This window comes from Branchiostoma floridae, chromosome 3 (assembly GCF_000003815.2).
Source record: "Branchiostoma floridae strain S238N-H82 chromosome 3, Bfl_VNyyK, whole genome shotgun sequence".
Classification (NCBI taxonomy): Eukaryota; Metazoa; Chordata; class Leptocardii; order Amphioxiformes; family Branchiostomatidae; genus Branchiostoma; species Branchiostoma floridae.
In genome coordinates, this window is record NC_049981.1 from 27,771,669 (window position 1) to 27,787,828 (window position 16,160).

Consider the following 16,160-nt stretch of genomic DNA (forward strand, 5'->3'; position numbering starts at 1 on the left):
ATTTTCCCACAAAGGCGATTTGTGAATGTTGCGACTCTACCCTGTGCTTTGCTGCAAAACGACTAGAGGGCGCTTCTTCACTGTTGTTCTCTATTGGGCTGGTTGGCTGGCAACGGGTCACGTGAGTACATTTCAAAATGTCGGACACACAACTGGTTTTTGAAATGTGGCGTTGACAAATTGTTTCGCCACAGTTGCAGTATTTTGAGATTTGGTGAGTTCATAGAGACATCAGGAAGTAAGGTAAGTAATACATGATCGCAAAAAATCGCCAATGATGTCCTCCTGTCCGCTTCTAAATGAATTTAGAGGAAACTTTCGACCAGTCCCGTCTTTGTTTGGAGAGGGGGAGGGGGGCAATGTTGACATGTTGACAAGACTACTGTAGTATAATTTATACTTTAATAGTACTCACCTAGTAGACTTCGAGAGAGGTTTCTGGGCAGAACTGACCTTCTCTTACTTCTTTGTACAAAGATACTGTGACCTATATCATTATTTCTTTTCCGGGAAACCAGTACCGTAGTATATACCAAATAATGTGCTTCACAAAAATATTTACACGAATTCCCAAAGGACCGTCTTTGGAAACAAAATTACTAGTATACTCAGTGGTTTCAACAAGTTGATAATGTGGCACAGGGACTTAAAGGTCCAACGTCTTACTTAAGCTTGAGGTAGGGTTAATTCAAATATTCAAAGCAAAAATTTTACTATATAGTTATAAGTTAACACGAAGGTTTATATGATAAAATACGTCATAACGAAAACATCATCCTGATCTTTTTGACCAATTTATCACAAAGGATCAGCTGAGCAGCGGGGTTCACACCGTTCCCTCACAGTGCTATGGCCGTGACAATGTCCGGTCACATCAACCGCGACCCCTGCTCCGGTACGGGACTGTACGCCTACGACGAGCACAGACCGGTCCCCAAGGTCCGACCAGAGGCACAGAACTACTACGAGAGTGGCACCAAAGGCAGCGTGGGTCTGCTGTTTGAGCTGCAGGGAATGTCCATACGACCACGCTCCAAACCTCGTAAGTTACTGATTCTTATAAGTTATATACCTGCATACCATCTTCAGTCCAGGGACTGAGGGAGGAGTGGACTCCTGTAGTGGACTGATCTTGTCACTTCAGGTCATCAGCTAGGCGTGCTCATGCATAAGATGGCTCTGACAGTATTTGTCTAGTTGGTTTTTGAATTGGTTCACTGTGCTACTATTTACCACTTTCCCTGGCAAGGAGTTCCAGAGTTCTGTCAAGGCAGCATAAACAAATTCCCTCTGTAAAATATTTCATAATAATACAGTCAAACCTGCCCAAGAAGACCACTCAGCGAGGGAACAGATAAAATCTGGTCAATGTGAACAGGTGGTCACTTAAGACAGGATTCTTAATGTTTGTATCCATGGGGAAAATATGTTAAGGCCAACAAAATACCAACACATCATAGTTATACAAGTTTGATGTTTGTTCTGTTTGTTTATTTTCAAATGCCTGGGTGGCCTATTCAGTTTAGACAAACTGATTTTTAATAGGGCCCAGTTTCACATACAAGGAAATTATTATCATTTTCATTGAAGCATATCACAAGATCTACTTGTACCAACTCAAAATTATCATAATTCAAAGGCCTAATACAATGCTTACTTAGTAATGATCCTGATTGTGAAGAAGGTGACAGTGGTCATTGAAAAATTTGGTACATGTATCCCTTTGTGTTGGAACTAGGAGGAAAGTCATTAGCATAATACTATGATTACTACCAACACAGATGAGCTTCCATGATAATCATTAGAACTCATCCATAACATTTTGAGGGATTTTCATCACATAGAACAGATGATCAAAAGCTATATATTATGCAAAACTTGAAAATGTAACCTACTGATATTAGATGTTCAAGATTTGGAAATCTAAATTGGTCAGACTGGACTGGACAGATGATGAATTGCTGTCTGACAACAGGTCACGCAAGGTAACAATGTCACACCTGGCCATTGTTCCAAATGTCAATAATGGTACTGATAAAAGTTTTCATTTTCATTTCTACATGTGTCATAATGTATTACTGTTTACCTGCACTGGATTTTTCTTAAAGTACCTAGTAAAACATCAACTGTGTTGGTTTTGCATACTGTGCACAGTTTATCCTTTATCTGTCATATGAATATATGAATATCATAACTAAGGTACATACTTACTAGTACTACTACTAGTTCTAGTACTAGTAAGAAGGTCCTACATATACAGTGGTCAATTACTGATCCAAATGAAATATCACCCGTGCACAAAGTCCTGATTAAAGTAAAGTTGTTCCTGACCCTTGTAGAAGTTATACTGAATTACTAACTTGTAATGTGTGCACGTTTTTGTAAAAGATAAGAGTTAGAATGAATTCGCGTAATGAAAAAGTCGCTACAATGAAAATTTAGCGCTCGACTAGTGGGCGCTAAAAACGCTAAAATTAAATTACCGCTAAAAAATCGCTTGTTTTAGACACCCTGAAATCCCTGCACACCATCTTATACTTTGGGAGCCTACTACTAAAGGAAAAAGAGGTAGGGGAAGACCCAGGGTGACCTACTTAGACAATCTACGTAGTGACACAAGTCTGCATGATACCAAAGAGCTACAAAGGGCCATGGAGGACCAAGTGCATTGGAGGAAGATCTCTGGATTGGTTCGAGCGGGAGCTCGAACTAAGTAAGAAGTAAAATCAAGAAAAATTTAGAGCTTTTGTAAATTTCATGCAATTGACTAATACATTAGCATAATTTATGCATGGTGTTGTTCATCATTGACAAACGTACACATGTCACCATTATAAAATTCCCATTATTAATCATAAAGCGGTTTTGCAATTTTTACATAAATTATGCAAATAAGTTCCACATTACCATATTTGGTATCTGCTTATATTCCACCTATCATAATTAACATGTGTTACATTTATTGAAGTCCAGTTATTGAAAACAATGGAACTAAACGATTTCCTCATTAAGTATGCAAATTAACTCCTCATTTGCATAACATGTATATCATTATGAACATCTTTGCCTAAGGTACCCGCATGCCTAATATGATGCCAATCCGTGAATCCTTTCTGCAGTTATCCTCTTTGGAATATCTTGACAAAAACGCCCCTGCAGTTCCCAAATTAAATGTTAGGGGGCTGAAACTTGCCCCACTTTGTCATGACACTGAAAGCTATTTACCAGCCAAATGTCAAGACCATATCACGTCCAAGACAAGAGATACATAGAAAAAACTGCTATGATTGAATGTTGTCATTAATTATGCAAATTTGCTCCTATTTTGCATAATTAGTATTTTATATTGTACAACATTGTCTAAGGTACCTACATACCAAAAATCATGAAAATCCGCTGTTCCCTTCTTGAGTTATCCTCTTCAGAAGTTTTTGACAAAAATGCCCCTGCTATCCCAAAACTAAACGCTAGGGGGCCCAAACTTATGTCATTTCTTCCTGAGCACAAGAGCTATCTAATAGTCAAAAATCGTGACCCTAGCATGTTCAGAACACCAAGATAGCAAAACCGGAAGTTGCGCTGCAGTACCAAGGGGAGCCGCTAGGGGGCCCAAAATCTAATCATTTCCAGCTTTCATCACACCCTACCAACATACCAAGTATGAAACCAATCCACCCAACCGTTCTTGAGTTATTTTGTTTACACACAGACACACACACAAACACACAGACAGACACACAAACGCGGGGTAAAATATAACCTCCATGACATTTCATGGAGGTAATTACAGTACATGTACCTGATCAGTGATATTGCTCAACACATTTGAAAACTTTCACTTTCCAATATCTACTCAACTGCAAGAGTCAACTTATCTACTGGATGGTCTGGAGATCGAGTTATTCAAAGTTATTGTGATAATAACTGCACTGGTCCGGTGTCATTCAAAATATATACAAAGTTGTCACCTTTATTTATGAAAAGAACAATTGTCATCTGTACCATATAGTACTGATGAGCTAGTCAATGGAAATGCACTGAAAACCTTTCAAAAGCCATTATTATCATCTTCCATGGTTCATCAATTATTCAGTAAATTTCATTAACACATAGCCAGACGACGTCGACCAGTCAGAAAGCCCCATTTCATGGAGGGTATGAATTTGTAGAAATAATCAGGGAGCACTGGGCTATACCATAAAATATCACTTTAACTAAGGCCCGATTTACACGAGGCAAAAAATCAAACGATGTACGTCGTTCGACGCGCGGCGCACCATTTTGATCCTTCCCAAGTCCAAGTCCGGTACACCGCACTCAGGGTTCTCCTCAGAATTTTTTAGTACATTGTATAGTGGAGGGGCTGGCAAAAATAACCCAAACGAACGCGCTGCACTTTCATGAAAATGGGTTCATTTTGCATGACAGGGTGTCGAATACTACAAGTATAATGTATTATAGTGATTTCTTTGTTGTGAAGTGGCAAAACGACTATTGTTTTGATCATCACCCATTCACAAGTTTTTGCAGACAATGCTAACTGGAAAAGTGATGCCACTTGGCACAAAAATCTGTGAATTTTCATTAATTCTAGCAAAACTAACCAAGAAAGTAGGGAAGAAACACACTAAATTTCAATAGTAGTATAGTGAAGCTGGGTAGGAGTATAGTGGAGGGCCTCCGTTATTCCATCCTCTGGGAAGAACCCGGCGCACACATCTCTGCCCTATGGATCAAACTTATATTGTTCAGGAACCAATGCTATTTTTTCTTTTATCCTTTTCGGTGGTAAGTGGTAACAGTCAATGCAGCTAATAACAGTCCACATACACCTACGTCATCATAGTACATTTATGTATAAAACCCAGTACATGGTATATAGTACATAGTATTTCGAGGCATGATTTGTGTAGTTCTAAGCTTGGGATTGACGCCTGGCATTGCTCTTGTTCCCCAGCACCCCGACCTGCGGACCATATTCGCGAGAATGTGCGGCGGATGCGCCAGGTGCAGCGGGAGAGCCGGCGGCGACAGGAAGAATCCAACAAACCCATGAAGCCGCTCTTCAAATCCGCTAAGTGGGAAGGGGTGGAGTCAAAGGTCAAGAAAAATCTGGAGGTAACAGTGAGGGGGAACTTATTGGGATTGTGTCTAGGCTTGGCCCATGCTTCACCAATACAAGAAAAAAAATGCTTTCAGTCTCAGCAACTTTTTCTGTTGCTTATGATCTTGATATGATCGAGCTGCCTTTTCTGAGTCTGACTTTGATGCTCATAAATACTGTGGTTGCAGTCAATGCAGTGAGTAGTTCACAAATTACATGTATCTGACTTCTTCCTAACACTACTTTTACAGATGTTTTGTCTTCTGCATAGCCAAATCTAACTAGCTTCACCCAACCAATTTTTCATGTACATGTACATTTTGTATATAGACTGGATAGGTCAGAAATAAAAATGTGCAACATGCACTTTGCACATTGTTTTCAAAGTTAACATGTAAAGATATGTCGAACATGAAATTTTGCAGGTAGAAAATTCAATCCTGATAGTGCAACAAAACTTGTGTTGGCGTCTTTAAAGGTTCTTCACTGGTACCAAAAGGATCCTACAATGATAAACAACAGTTAGGCACAGCAAAGTCATCTTGATTATGTCTCCTTCACAGAACCCGTGGCCAACACCCAGACCAGAGTCTCAGAACTTCCTCAGGTCTCACTCCCGACAGGGCCAGCCCAGACCACGCTCCGCCAGCCCCGGGATCAGACCGAGGACCATGTCAGCCGGGGCTGTCCGGCCGCAGTCTGCACGCGCCACGCCCTCCGCAGGGCAGAGTCGGCGCAGTCCGTCCCCCTGCACGGTCGATGGTGGCAAGGAGAACGGGAGGAGGGGAGAGGGTCTTTCACTTGAGGTAAGAAAAAAATTGTGTAGCAAAATAAAGAAAAATTCAGTTACAAATACATTTCATAAAGATACACTGTCACAACTGCCCAACAAGACTCCTCACTGGACCAATATCAGCTGGTCTACATGTTTGTGGACATGTGGTAACTATGTGTCAATGTGTCAATGAGCAAAATTATCTAAAGAATTACCAAAGAAGTAGTTGCATTGGCCAGGTGGTCCTTATGCAGAGGTTGTCACTAATATTTGAGGTTGTCATAGTGATTGTATGGTACAGGTTTGACTGTACCACACAATCATGCTTTTCATTTGATGTCATCTACACCACATTAAATTTTGCATCTGTAAAACACACCAAAATTCCACTGTTTAATCCACTCATTACAGCCAACATGGATGCTAAGAATTCAAATAATATATATCCAATATAAAGGCTACATGTGAAGCCAACCGTAACTATCAGAACAATTAATACATTGTTGAGTGTAATATCTCCACAGCTAATACCATGCATCTATCCCTATCTTTTTCAGGTGACAGGTACAAAGACAGGCAGCCCCACTAGAGAAGGTGTTGACTTTGTCGCACACAATGCTCGGAAGGCCTGGAAGGACTGTAACCGGCTGAAGCGGCCCCCCACACAGATGGCCCTACAAGACTTAGAGGAGAGGAGAAAGAAAGAGAATGACATGTACAAGAGAGGAGAAGTACCCAAATAGTAAGTTTTTATATTTCAGCCATACCATAGGTATGGTGAAATATATTGTATTCGTAATGTTTCTTTCTTTCTTTCTTTCTTTCTTTCTTTCTCCTGTCAAATCTTCAGAACACGGTATCTCCGTTGTTCCTCAACCGAATGACTTGAAATTTGGTACAAGGGTAGAGTAGGCCAATACCCTCGGACGTTTTTTTCATTTTTTCCATATCTGTCTCTTAAATGATTTTATTAAGGTTCTTTGGTCATCTTAAGACCAAAACTGTATATTTGGGCCCCCTGTACCCTGGTATTACAACCAAATGAGCTGAAATTTGACAGAGATGTGCCTTGATAATGCCCCCATATAAATTCGATAACACTTTTGGTGTACAGTACAACAAAATGCTTATTTGTGCGATTTTTTGACCAATTTTTGACCAAAAAAGGACACTTTTGGCCCCTGTACCCTGGTATTACAACCAAATGAGCTGAAATTTGACAGAGATGTGCCTTGATAATGCCCCCATATAAATTCAATAACACTTTTGGTGTACAGTACAACAAAATGCTTATTTTTGCGATTTTTTGACCAATTTTTGACCAAAAAAGGACACTTTTGGCTCCTGTACCTTGGTATTGCAACCGAATGAGCTGAAATTTGACACAGATGTGCCTTGATAATCCCTTCATATAAATTCAATAACACTTTTGGTGTACAGTGCAACAAAATGCTTATTTTTGCGATTTTTGGCCAATTTTTGGCCAATTTTTGACCAAAAAAGGACACTTTTGGCTCCTGTACCCTGGTATTACAATCAAATGACCTGAAATTTGGTATAGCTAGGCATTAGATACTTGGTAACAAGATTCAAGTAAAATTTTTGACATAAACAACTTTAATAAAATGATTAATTTTGGCACTTTTCTGAGGGGAAATTTGTTTTCTTTTGGCCTCCTGACGTGACCTTCCGTGACCCCGCACAGAGCCACACCTGTGCGCGTCAGCCGGAGAGTTAATTGAATCAAAGACCTAGCCAATCAGCGAAGAGGAGGCCAAAGGCTAATTAATATTCATAAGCGGGGCCTCATGATCCCGTATATAGCAGTGTTCCCGCCAGGGGGAGCGAAGCCCGCCTAAGGCTCTCGCATTTTAGACTATTCAGAAGGCTTTATATTGTATCAGTTCTTAGGGGCATATCTATGATAATCGCAGCAGTCACTTAACTTCTCTTCAGGAGTTTAGCGTAACACTATTTCAGGTCAAACCGTCAAAGGCAACTAAAAACAAACTTTAACGTTACTGAGTTCAACAGTACTTATAACTTGTTATCCGAAGTTGAAACGCTAGCGATGGTATTTTCGCTGCGCTGTTAGCTCCGTGCGACTGTTGTTGACGGTCTTATAACGGTATATTTTGCACCCCTGTACCCTGGTATGAGTCACATTTGGTATAGATAGGCATAAGATAGTTGGTAAAATGATCCAATTAAAATTTTTGGCATTAAGTACTGTAAAAGGCTTAATTACAGCACTTTTTTTAGGGGAAATTGGTTTTCTTTCGTTCTCCATGCCATGACCTTTCGGACGTTCACCCCACAGAGCCGACATTTGCACCTGCGTCTAGCCGGCAGGAAGAGTTAATTCAATTAATGGTTCAGCCAATCAGCGAAGTGGAAAGCGAAGGCTAATTAATATTCATAAGCGGGACCACACAATACGTTAACTTGAAGACTCAGGCCGTACAGACTTCTCGCCAGGATTTTTTCAAAGCGTCGGACAGGGGTCCGGGGGCCGCCGAATGTCCCTGGCGGGGTCCAGGGGCAGGGCCACTGTGGGGGGACCCAGGTGGGCGAAGCCCCCCCCGGAAGCTCTTGCATTTTAGACTATTGAGAAGGCTTCTTTTATCAGTTTTTTTAGGGCCATATCTACGATAATCGTAGCAGTCACTTACTTCTCTTCAGCAGTTTGACTTTAAAATATTTCGGGTCAAAGCTTCAAAGACAACTAAAACCTCATAAACAACAAACTTTACTTAGGCTAGCTCAACAGTATACAAAAATATTGTACGGGTTGCCATCCTTAGTTGAAGCGCTTATTTATAGCGCTAGTATCTTCGCTGCGCCGTTAGCCGCCGTGCGACTTTTGTTGTCGGTCTGATATCCCTACGTCGCCGCCTCGCTGATATTCCCACGGACATGCTTCAAGAAAAATACCCAGCAAAAAACGCTGTTCTGCGTCAAATTCTATTCTATAAAACATGTGGGACTCAGTTTTACAGTCTAAATATTTTGTAGAAGTACCGCTGTAGGAAAGAGGGTCCAAGCAATGTAAAACATCACGTAGCATGAAGTTCGCTGTCAACTGGCACACAGCACATGACTGTTTGAAACTCTAAGTCTAATCAACAGCCATGTTTGATTGATAGCCGGCGGTCCTTTGATGAAGTCGGCGAAAGGTGCGTTAGTTAGAAAATCTGCGTTTAGTTTTGATACGTAATTATAAGTTAGACAGTGGCGAGAATGATTATTTTCTCATCAATATTTCTCTTCAGAATCATTTGAACTTAATTGTACATCTAAACAATTGGCTTACCTGTGCAATGTTTGTATGATTAATGATCAGTGTACTGAAATCATGTGTAACGTATGGCTCCTAGTCAATAGATCAGCATTTTCTCCATAGTGACCACCTGTCTATAGTGGCCACATTTCCTAGTGCTGTTGTTGTTTGACATAAACTTTAAACATTTAAATTGTAAGTAACTTTAAACTGCCAGAGTTTCAGCCCAATAAAACACTCTCAGCGCCAGGGTATGAACAGACTGACCAGACAGACGAAAATAAATCCTCGAACAAGGTTCAATCGTATCTTCCGGGTCTGGCAGGAAGTTGTTAAACTAAAATAAGAATAGGCTCGATGGCTGATTGCATACAAAGTAAAACAGTTTAACAGTTTTACAGCTTGAAGAAAACAAACGCTCCTACAGTACCTGCACCTGCTTGATAATTATTAAATCGTATGCCCTACTTGAATAAAAAAAGTTCACTGCAATAATAAATGTACCCACATCACAAGGAGCTTATACTTTTTTAAACTTACACCTAGTTATCGTACTGAAAATTGTTAATGACATTACATGAAGTCATTCAACAATTTTCAGTCATGATGAAAATTTTCTGAATGGAAGGTGTGATTATTGTCATTTTCTGAAAAATAGAAGCAAGCTCTGTTTTTACCTGGAATCAATTCACAATACCAGTCCACTTTGGGGGATAATGTACTGTTAAGAGGATGTTCCATTTTTGCGCAGGGGTGATTTGGAACAGTCCAATGTTGCGTGGGAAGGGGTATGGCTGAAATATGCTGTATTTGCTCTTAAGCAAATGTCGGCCTTTCTAGTTTACTGATGCTTTTTCTCGTAGATGCATCATGTTGTCATATTCATCTAAGATAGTAAAGATTGTAAACTCCCCACAATGTGTCTGTGTATTGTATGAAACACTCATTCCTATAATTTAGTAATTATTTGAAGATTTGGACTGTCATCATTTGAAAAGCTTCAAGCAGAATGAACATGTTGTATTATGACTTTCTTTTGTTCAGTGTTGTAATTTACCTGAATTCAGAGTTAGAAATTCATTGGGTTATGTAACTTGTGCCTTTCTTATTCCACAGCAGAGAAAGGTTTTGTTACATGTTTATCGAGTACCATCCACAAAAAAACTATACCCGTGTCTGGGGAGAACCATACTCCAGGCACGTTAAAGAACCCGCCACATGTGCGATGGTGCGGTGTGAGCGGTTCAAAACCTACAGTACCTTGGCCGCACCTGGGGCAATTACTGTCGTATTGAAGTCACCTGAGTGGCGCCGAATGGCAGCTTGCTCCAGACCCTTGCGATTTAGCCCCGCCTATTGTAAGCTCCTCGCAATTCAGCCCCTGGCTGCAAAGAGTGAGTAGTCGGCCCACCCAATAACCAATAACAATAACAATATACCAGTAACACTGGTACCATTTGGACAAATTCTGAAATGCTGTTGTACACTAGATAAATCCTCATTCCTATTCCTAACAATTTGGGGGGAAAAAAGACTAATTTGGGACAATCTGACAGATAGCTCAATGCACCTAACAGTTTCCCTCCAAACCACATGTATACTGTCTGTACACGTGTAATAGGACGATTTCTAAAGTTAGCTACTGTAATTCACTTTGTCTTCTCGGTCCTGAACTTTCACGGTCTGAGAAAATTTAACTTGTTCTCGGAACTAGTTGTTTTCAGTAATGATAAGTTCACGTTACAGTCGTCACCGTGAAAACCGTGAACATTGAAAAAATCAGGACTTACAGTATTAATTTGTCTGTGCAGCCTAAGGAACAGACAAGAAGAGTGGAAGAAGGAAGAAGAGGAGAGAATACGGAACACACCCGACCCCTCCATGCCCCCGGGTCACACCATGATGCCTGAGGCGGAGAGGAAGGACACTCTCAAAAAACTCAAAGACTGTAAGTTTTGATACAACAACACTTTTCCCTCCTTATTTTGCTCCCGAGTAACTTTGTATACAACTTTCCTTGGTTTAAACTTTTGACCAACAAAAGGCAAGATCTTTCTTTTGCCGAAATATATATTGTCCACTCTTAGGTCTTCCAATGCTTTCTGTCCCTCATAGGGCTTACCAAGGCAGTCCTTATGAGACCATTGTCTGTTTCATCAAACCCATCAAAATCAGAAATCCTCATACAGACATGTGTTTTCTAGTGTCATTCCAATGTTTTTCCCTCCTCCACAGCTGAGCAGGACCTGTTGAAACAGATGCGGGAGCTCCCCATCGGCAGGAGTGACACGTTACGCATCAAGCACGCCAAGGAGGAGCTAGAGAAGAAACTGTCTGAAATCGACGAAGCCATCAAAATCTTTTCAAGGCCAAAAGTCTTTGTAAAAATTGATGACTAGCAGCCTTTATCAGTTAAGCCATTACATGGCTTTTGTACATATTTTTTTTGGGGGGGGGGGGAAAGATGTACAGTCATCCAATATGTATACAATTTTTGGGAAAGGTTAGATTTGTCCTGAATTATTTTGGGCTAGAAGTGCTTAAGGCAGCATATTTGTTTTGCAGTATGATTTGGGTCACATGTAGTTGGTGTACAAGTAGGATTAATACATTTTGTATCTGCTGAGCAGTAATATATTGTACAGTTTGTGCAGGGTAGAGCACAGGGTGTAGTAGTAAGATCAGGTAGTTGACTTACATGGAAAGTTTGGATGTCACAAATGCTTCAAATCAGGACAAAACTATTGATCTATTGAACATTGTCAGTGCCATTCATGGTAGCATTTCTTCAGTAAGAAGTTTGGAGAGGGTTTCGTTAAACAATGAGTTGCCAACAAGGTTGGGACCTGAAAGAATTATAGAACATTTAATGGAACTTCATGAGAAGAGGAACACAGATAAGATAAAAAGAGGGCCAAGTGACACAACCCAGATGTGATCATTTCTTTACATGTACATACTAGAAACTGTAAATACTGAAAGATTTTAGGGGACTTTGGAAGTGTTCAGGGAGGGCAGTTCAAAACACACAGGACACACACACAAACACGTTTTTTTTTTCCAAAATAGTATAATCACTGTTGTAACTTATGCACAATGTAATGTTAGTTGTAAGGCCAGCACATGTATTTACACATTTGTAGGATACCAGTAGAACAAACAGCGCAGGGGTAGGTAAGTGTTAGTGAACTATACATTGCCGTCCAATGCTATGTCATGGGTAACACAGCATGATAAAGGTTGACACAATGAAATTACATGGACCCAATTTTGTGTTTGATTGCTATATATCACTTAACTGCCCCGCTTTCCTTCGTTAAAAAAGCAGAATTTTAATTAAGCTTCTGTATTTGTTTACCACACATTTATGATATAGGCTATGTGTCTTGTTGGTTATACTACACAAATATTGATACATGTATTACAATAATATTGTTATGAAATACCAAATCCAGTGTGAAAAAAACAATCGGCCACAAGAATAAACTGAATGGTACATAACTGTGGTAACAAAGATGAAACAATTAAACAGATTAATGTTTGGACTTCCTTCACTCAGGCATGGGAACATAGGGTTTTGCAGGCAGTGCTGCAGAGAACGTTACATACATGTATGTAATTGCACAAAAAAAACTTTTCTTCAAATTTTTGACTATACTGAAGCTTTCATCAGGTTCAAATGACCGTAAGGACATGTGGCGTCAGCAATATGTGGTTGTTTTAGCAAACGTGTTAAGCTAGACTAACTAAGAGTCATTTGATGGCGATGGAAGTTGCACCCAAGGTAACCAACACTTCCATTTGTATGGAAACCGTACCCCCCACGTCAGCGGGTATCTTTCGGCGAGGACCCGGCGGTAGTCCCGCGGCACACTCAGCATCTTCCCTTGAAAACTCAGTTTTGTTGTGGGGAGGATGAGGCTTTTCGGCAGGTTTACCTTTGCCGTGAAATACCTCAACCCTTCAATAAACGTTTCCTTGCCTCCGCTAAGCGAATACCGTAACATGGCGAACGGCACTGTCCCGCGCGAGTTCGTCGCATTTCCTGTCACCAGGTCCCAGTTGAACAGGTCAGCCTTGGCTCCCCTGTACTTGACCATCATTGCATTTCCTTCCAGTCCAGAGTCTCGGAGTCGCTTACGGAATCGGGAACCAAAGTTCTGTAAAATAGATCAAATTTGAAATACAACGCGGAATCGGTAAACAAATTTGAATAAATCATTTTTGAATACAACACGGAACCGGACCCTAACATACAACATGTGTACTTTTTAAGTTGACGTATCTTAATCTTGAAAACATTGAGTGCATGTTTCATTACAAATTAATCATCCCCTAAAATAGCTACCTGCCCAAAGCAATGGGAATCCATAAACCTTAAGCTTTGCCTGAGTTTCAAAGTTTCCATACCAAAAGGCCCAATGCAGTTTCAAACTTACACCACTTACTCCCTGCCCCAAGAGCTATCCACCACCATAGCACTTCCCAGGCACTTCCAGAACACTAGATCAAACCGAAAGTCTTGTTGCAGTACCGTAGGAAAGCGTTAGGAGGCCCATTATCAAAATTGATCGTTGTTTTCCCAACAACAACTCATCAACAGCTTCGTAAGTGATTTTGTTTTCAAATCAACATACAGTCATCATAACGTTCAGGTTCCGCTACAGCGCCGTAGAAAGGCGCTACGATGCCCATTATCAAACTCGACCTTCGTCTGCCCAACACCAAATATCACGATGATCCATCAACTGCTTCTCGGGTTACGCAAAATGTACAGCCACTCCGCCACAGCACCAGCAAAAACGTATTAACCTTCTTGGCGAATGTTATCATATGGAAATAATGAGTACTTTTAAGTCATAAGAAAGCACACTAAAGTTGTCGCTTAAGATCTGAAAATGATTTTATCCACCGATTCAGCAACTTTTGACTCCATCTTCAGGCGACTGATATCCACATCTCCATCATGCGGCAGGACATCTCCCATCCTCACGGCGCCGAGAAGCGTCCCGTAGTCCAGCCAGTACGTCTGGTTCAACTCTTCATAGATCTGCGATCACGTGAAAACATGGGGAAATGTGAAGATGTAAAATGTAACGCGTCTTTCGTTAAAGAAACTTATCCCGACCATCCTCCTAACGCCCGGTCCCCAACGGCGTTACCTTATGGTCAGGAATAAATGACTGACGGTACTCTGCTGTAGGAGAATGATCCCGACAAGACAACAGACACGTGTGCACCGACTGTTAATTTCCTTGGGTTCACCAGGTCATTGCACAGCCCCCATACACGCACACCACACACGCGCGTGCGCGCGCGTCCATACATATGTAGTACAGTATCGTTCATTGCCAACGTATTATTCTACAGCCACACGTTAAACATGGCGTCCCGCCCCAGGGTCATATTGTGCTAGAAGTCCAACAGGTCCAACAATAGAACCTAACCTGTTGACGTACTGCACTGAGTGAACGAAATATCCAGGGGATAAATTCATATTTGAAATGGCAATTCCGCTTCTCTTTAACCTGGTGAATCTGATGACGGTTGATAGTAGCGAGGCCTTGACGTTTTTTTTTTAGTATTCTTCTAACGATCGCTTCCAACAATTCAAAATCCAACCATGCATGACGGACTTTGACCTGTTCACTGCACAAATACTGTCAGCCATGTCCCTAGTTTTAGCTATATGGCTTCAGTTTATTTTCAGGCGTAATGAATAGTTTATTGAAGTTTGTATTGCCCCCATCACCCTTTTAAGGCCGCCCTAAAAGAGACTACACAAAATAAGATCTAGTTTTAAAAAAAAAAAGTGACGGCGTGGCCGTTTAGTTAGCCCAAGGTCATTTCATAGAAGCGTCCTTGCTTGGCTAGCTAGTTATCACCCCCCCCCCCCACCCCCCTGGTGCTTCTAGGTTCTGTACAATGCTTCATTTACTCACCTGGCAAATAGTGACCACCATGTGGCGCATATCCTCCAGTTGTGTTCGCGAAAGGTAACAGTCGTCGTGGTAGCTCCCCGTGGAGCCAGGTAGAACGACGAAATGGAGAAGACTGAGGAACCCAAGTCCCGCCAGAATTGCGCACCGTCGAGACACATTTAAGCGCCTCTCCCTCTCCCTAAAGGAGCAAATGTTGCATGGCATATTTTTTGTTGCCAAAGTAACTGAAAGTTTGTAAACGACTATGTTTCGGACAAAGCCAATGGGGTGAAACTGAACGCTAGCGAGGCTACTGTAATCCACACGACCCCACCATTCATTCTTTTATAATGAAATGAAACACATCGATGCCATGATGACTCATTACCTGAGGGTGCGGCGCAAGTGGCAAGTTCAAGGGGCACAAGCCTAGAAGTCATTTAACGAAAAACAGTTGGCATGGTGGCCTTGTGGTTATGGTTTCTGACTCAGAAAATGGAAGCACTAGGTTCGAACCCCTGACAGGGCACACTATGTCCTCACTCGACTTGGGTGAAAATGACTCCTGGCGTTATTTAGGGCGCGGTCACAAAGGTCGTGCGATCGCCGTACGATTTGATGCCATAGCTATAAGATGTGGGCCGTGACAGAAACAACCACCGACATGGATCCCAAACAGCCGTTTGTGTACCAAGACAGTTGAACTTTGCAGGACACGTCATGGCTGTCCTCCTAAATAGCCGAATTTAGCGATCCTACGACCTATGTGACCGCGCGCGCGCCCTCAAGCTAGGAACGTCCCTCGAAGGAGAGCGCGCACAACAATACTTATCGTAAAAGAAGGATGAGAGCGGGTGAAATATATTTGTTTTGATTTGCAGCTTGTACTCTTCAGTTCAGAGGCGGCCGCGGTTCACCAGGTATTTACAAAGAAATATAAAAAAAACACTGTCGTGTGCTTTACCAGAACAAAAGTTACTAGCTTCTGTAGATGGCTTCATGGCTAGCGTTCTGGTGCCCCTTGTCGTGGGGGTGATTATGTGCTATTTCATCATTGCTGCTACGTTCTGATGGGTCTTG

The 16,160-nt window shown here is 41.4% G+C and overlaps 2 protein-coding genes across 2 annotated transcripts; one reads left to right on the forward strand and one right to left on the reverse strand.

Annotated features, from left to right (window-relative positions):
- The first annotated feature begins 64 nt into the window (after positions 1-64).
- LOC118410767 (enkurin domain-containing protein 1-like) lies at positions 65-12,408 on the forward strand. Its single transcript, XM_035812566.1, has 7 exons — positions 65-243; positions 807-1,042; positions 4,958-5,118; positions 5,668-5,910; positions 6,437-6,621; positions 10,971-11,107; positions 11,395-12,408. Exons 2-7 carry the CDS (start codon positions 850-852, stop codon positions 11,556-11,558), a joined length of 1,083 nt encoding a protein of 360 aa, XP_035668459.1. The 5' UTR covers positions 65-243; positions 807-849; the 3' UTR covers positions 11,559-12,408.
- On the reverse strand, positions 12,221-16,142 carry LOC118410768. Its single transcript, XM_035812567.1, has 3 exons — positions 15,102-16,142; positions 14,072-14,209; positions 12,221-13,319 (listed from the first exon to the last, which is right to left on the reverse strand). The coding sequence occupies exons 1-3, from the start codon at positions 15,303-15,305 to the stop codon at positions 12,906-12,908; spliced, it is 756 nt and encodes a 251-aa protein (XP_035668460.1). The 5' UTR covers positions 15,306-16,142; the 3' UTR covers positions 12,221-12,905.
- Between the last annotated feature and the right edge of the window lie 18 nt (positions 16,143-16,160).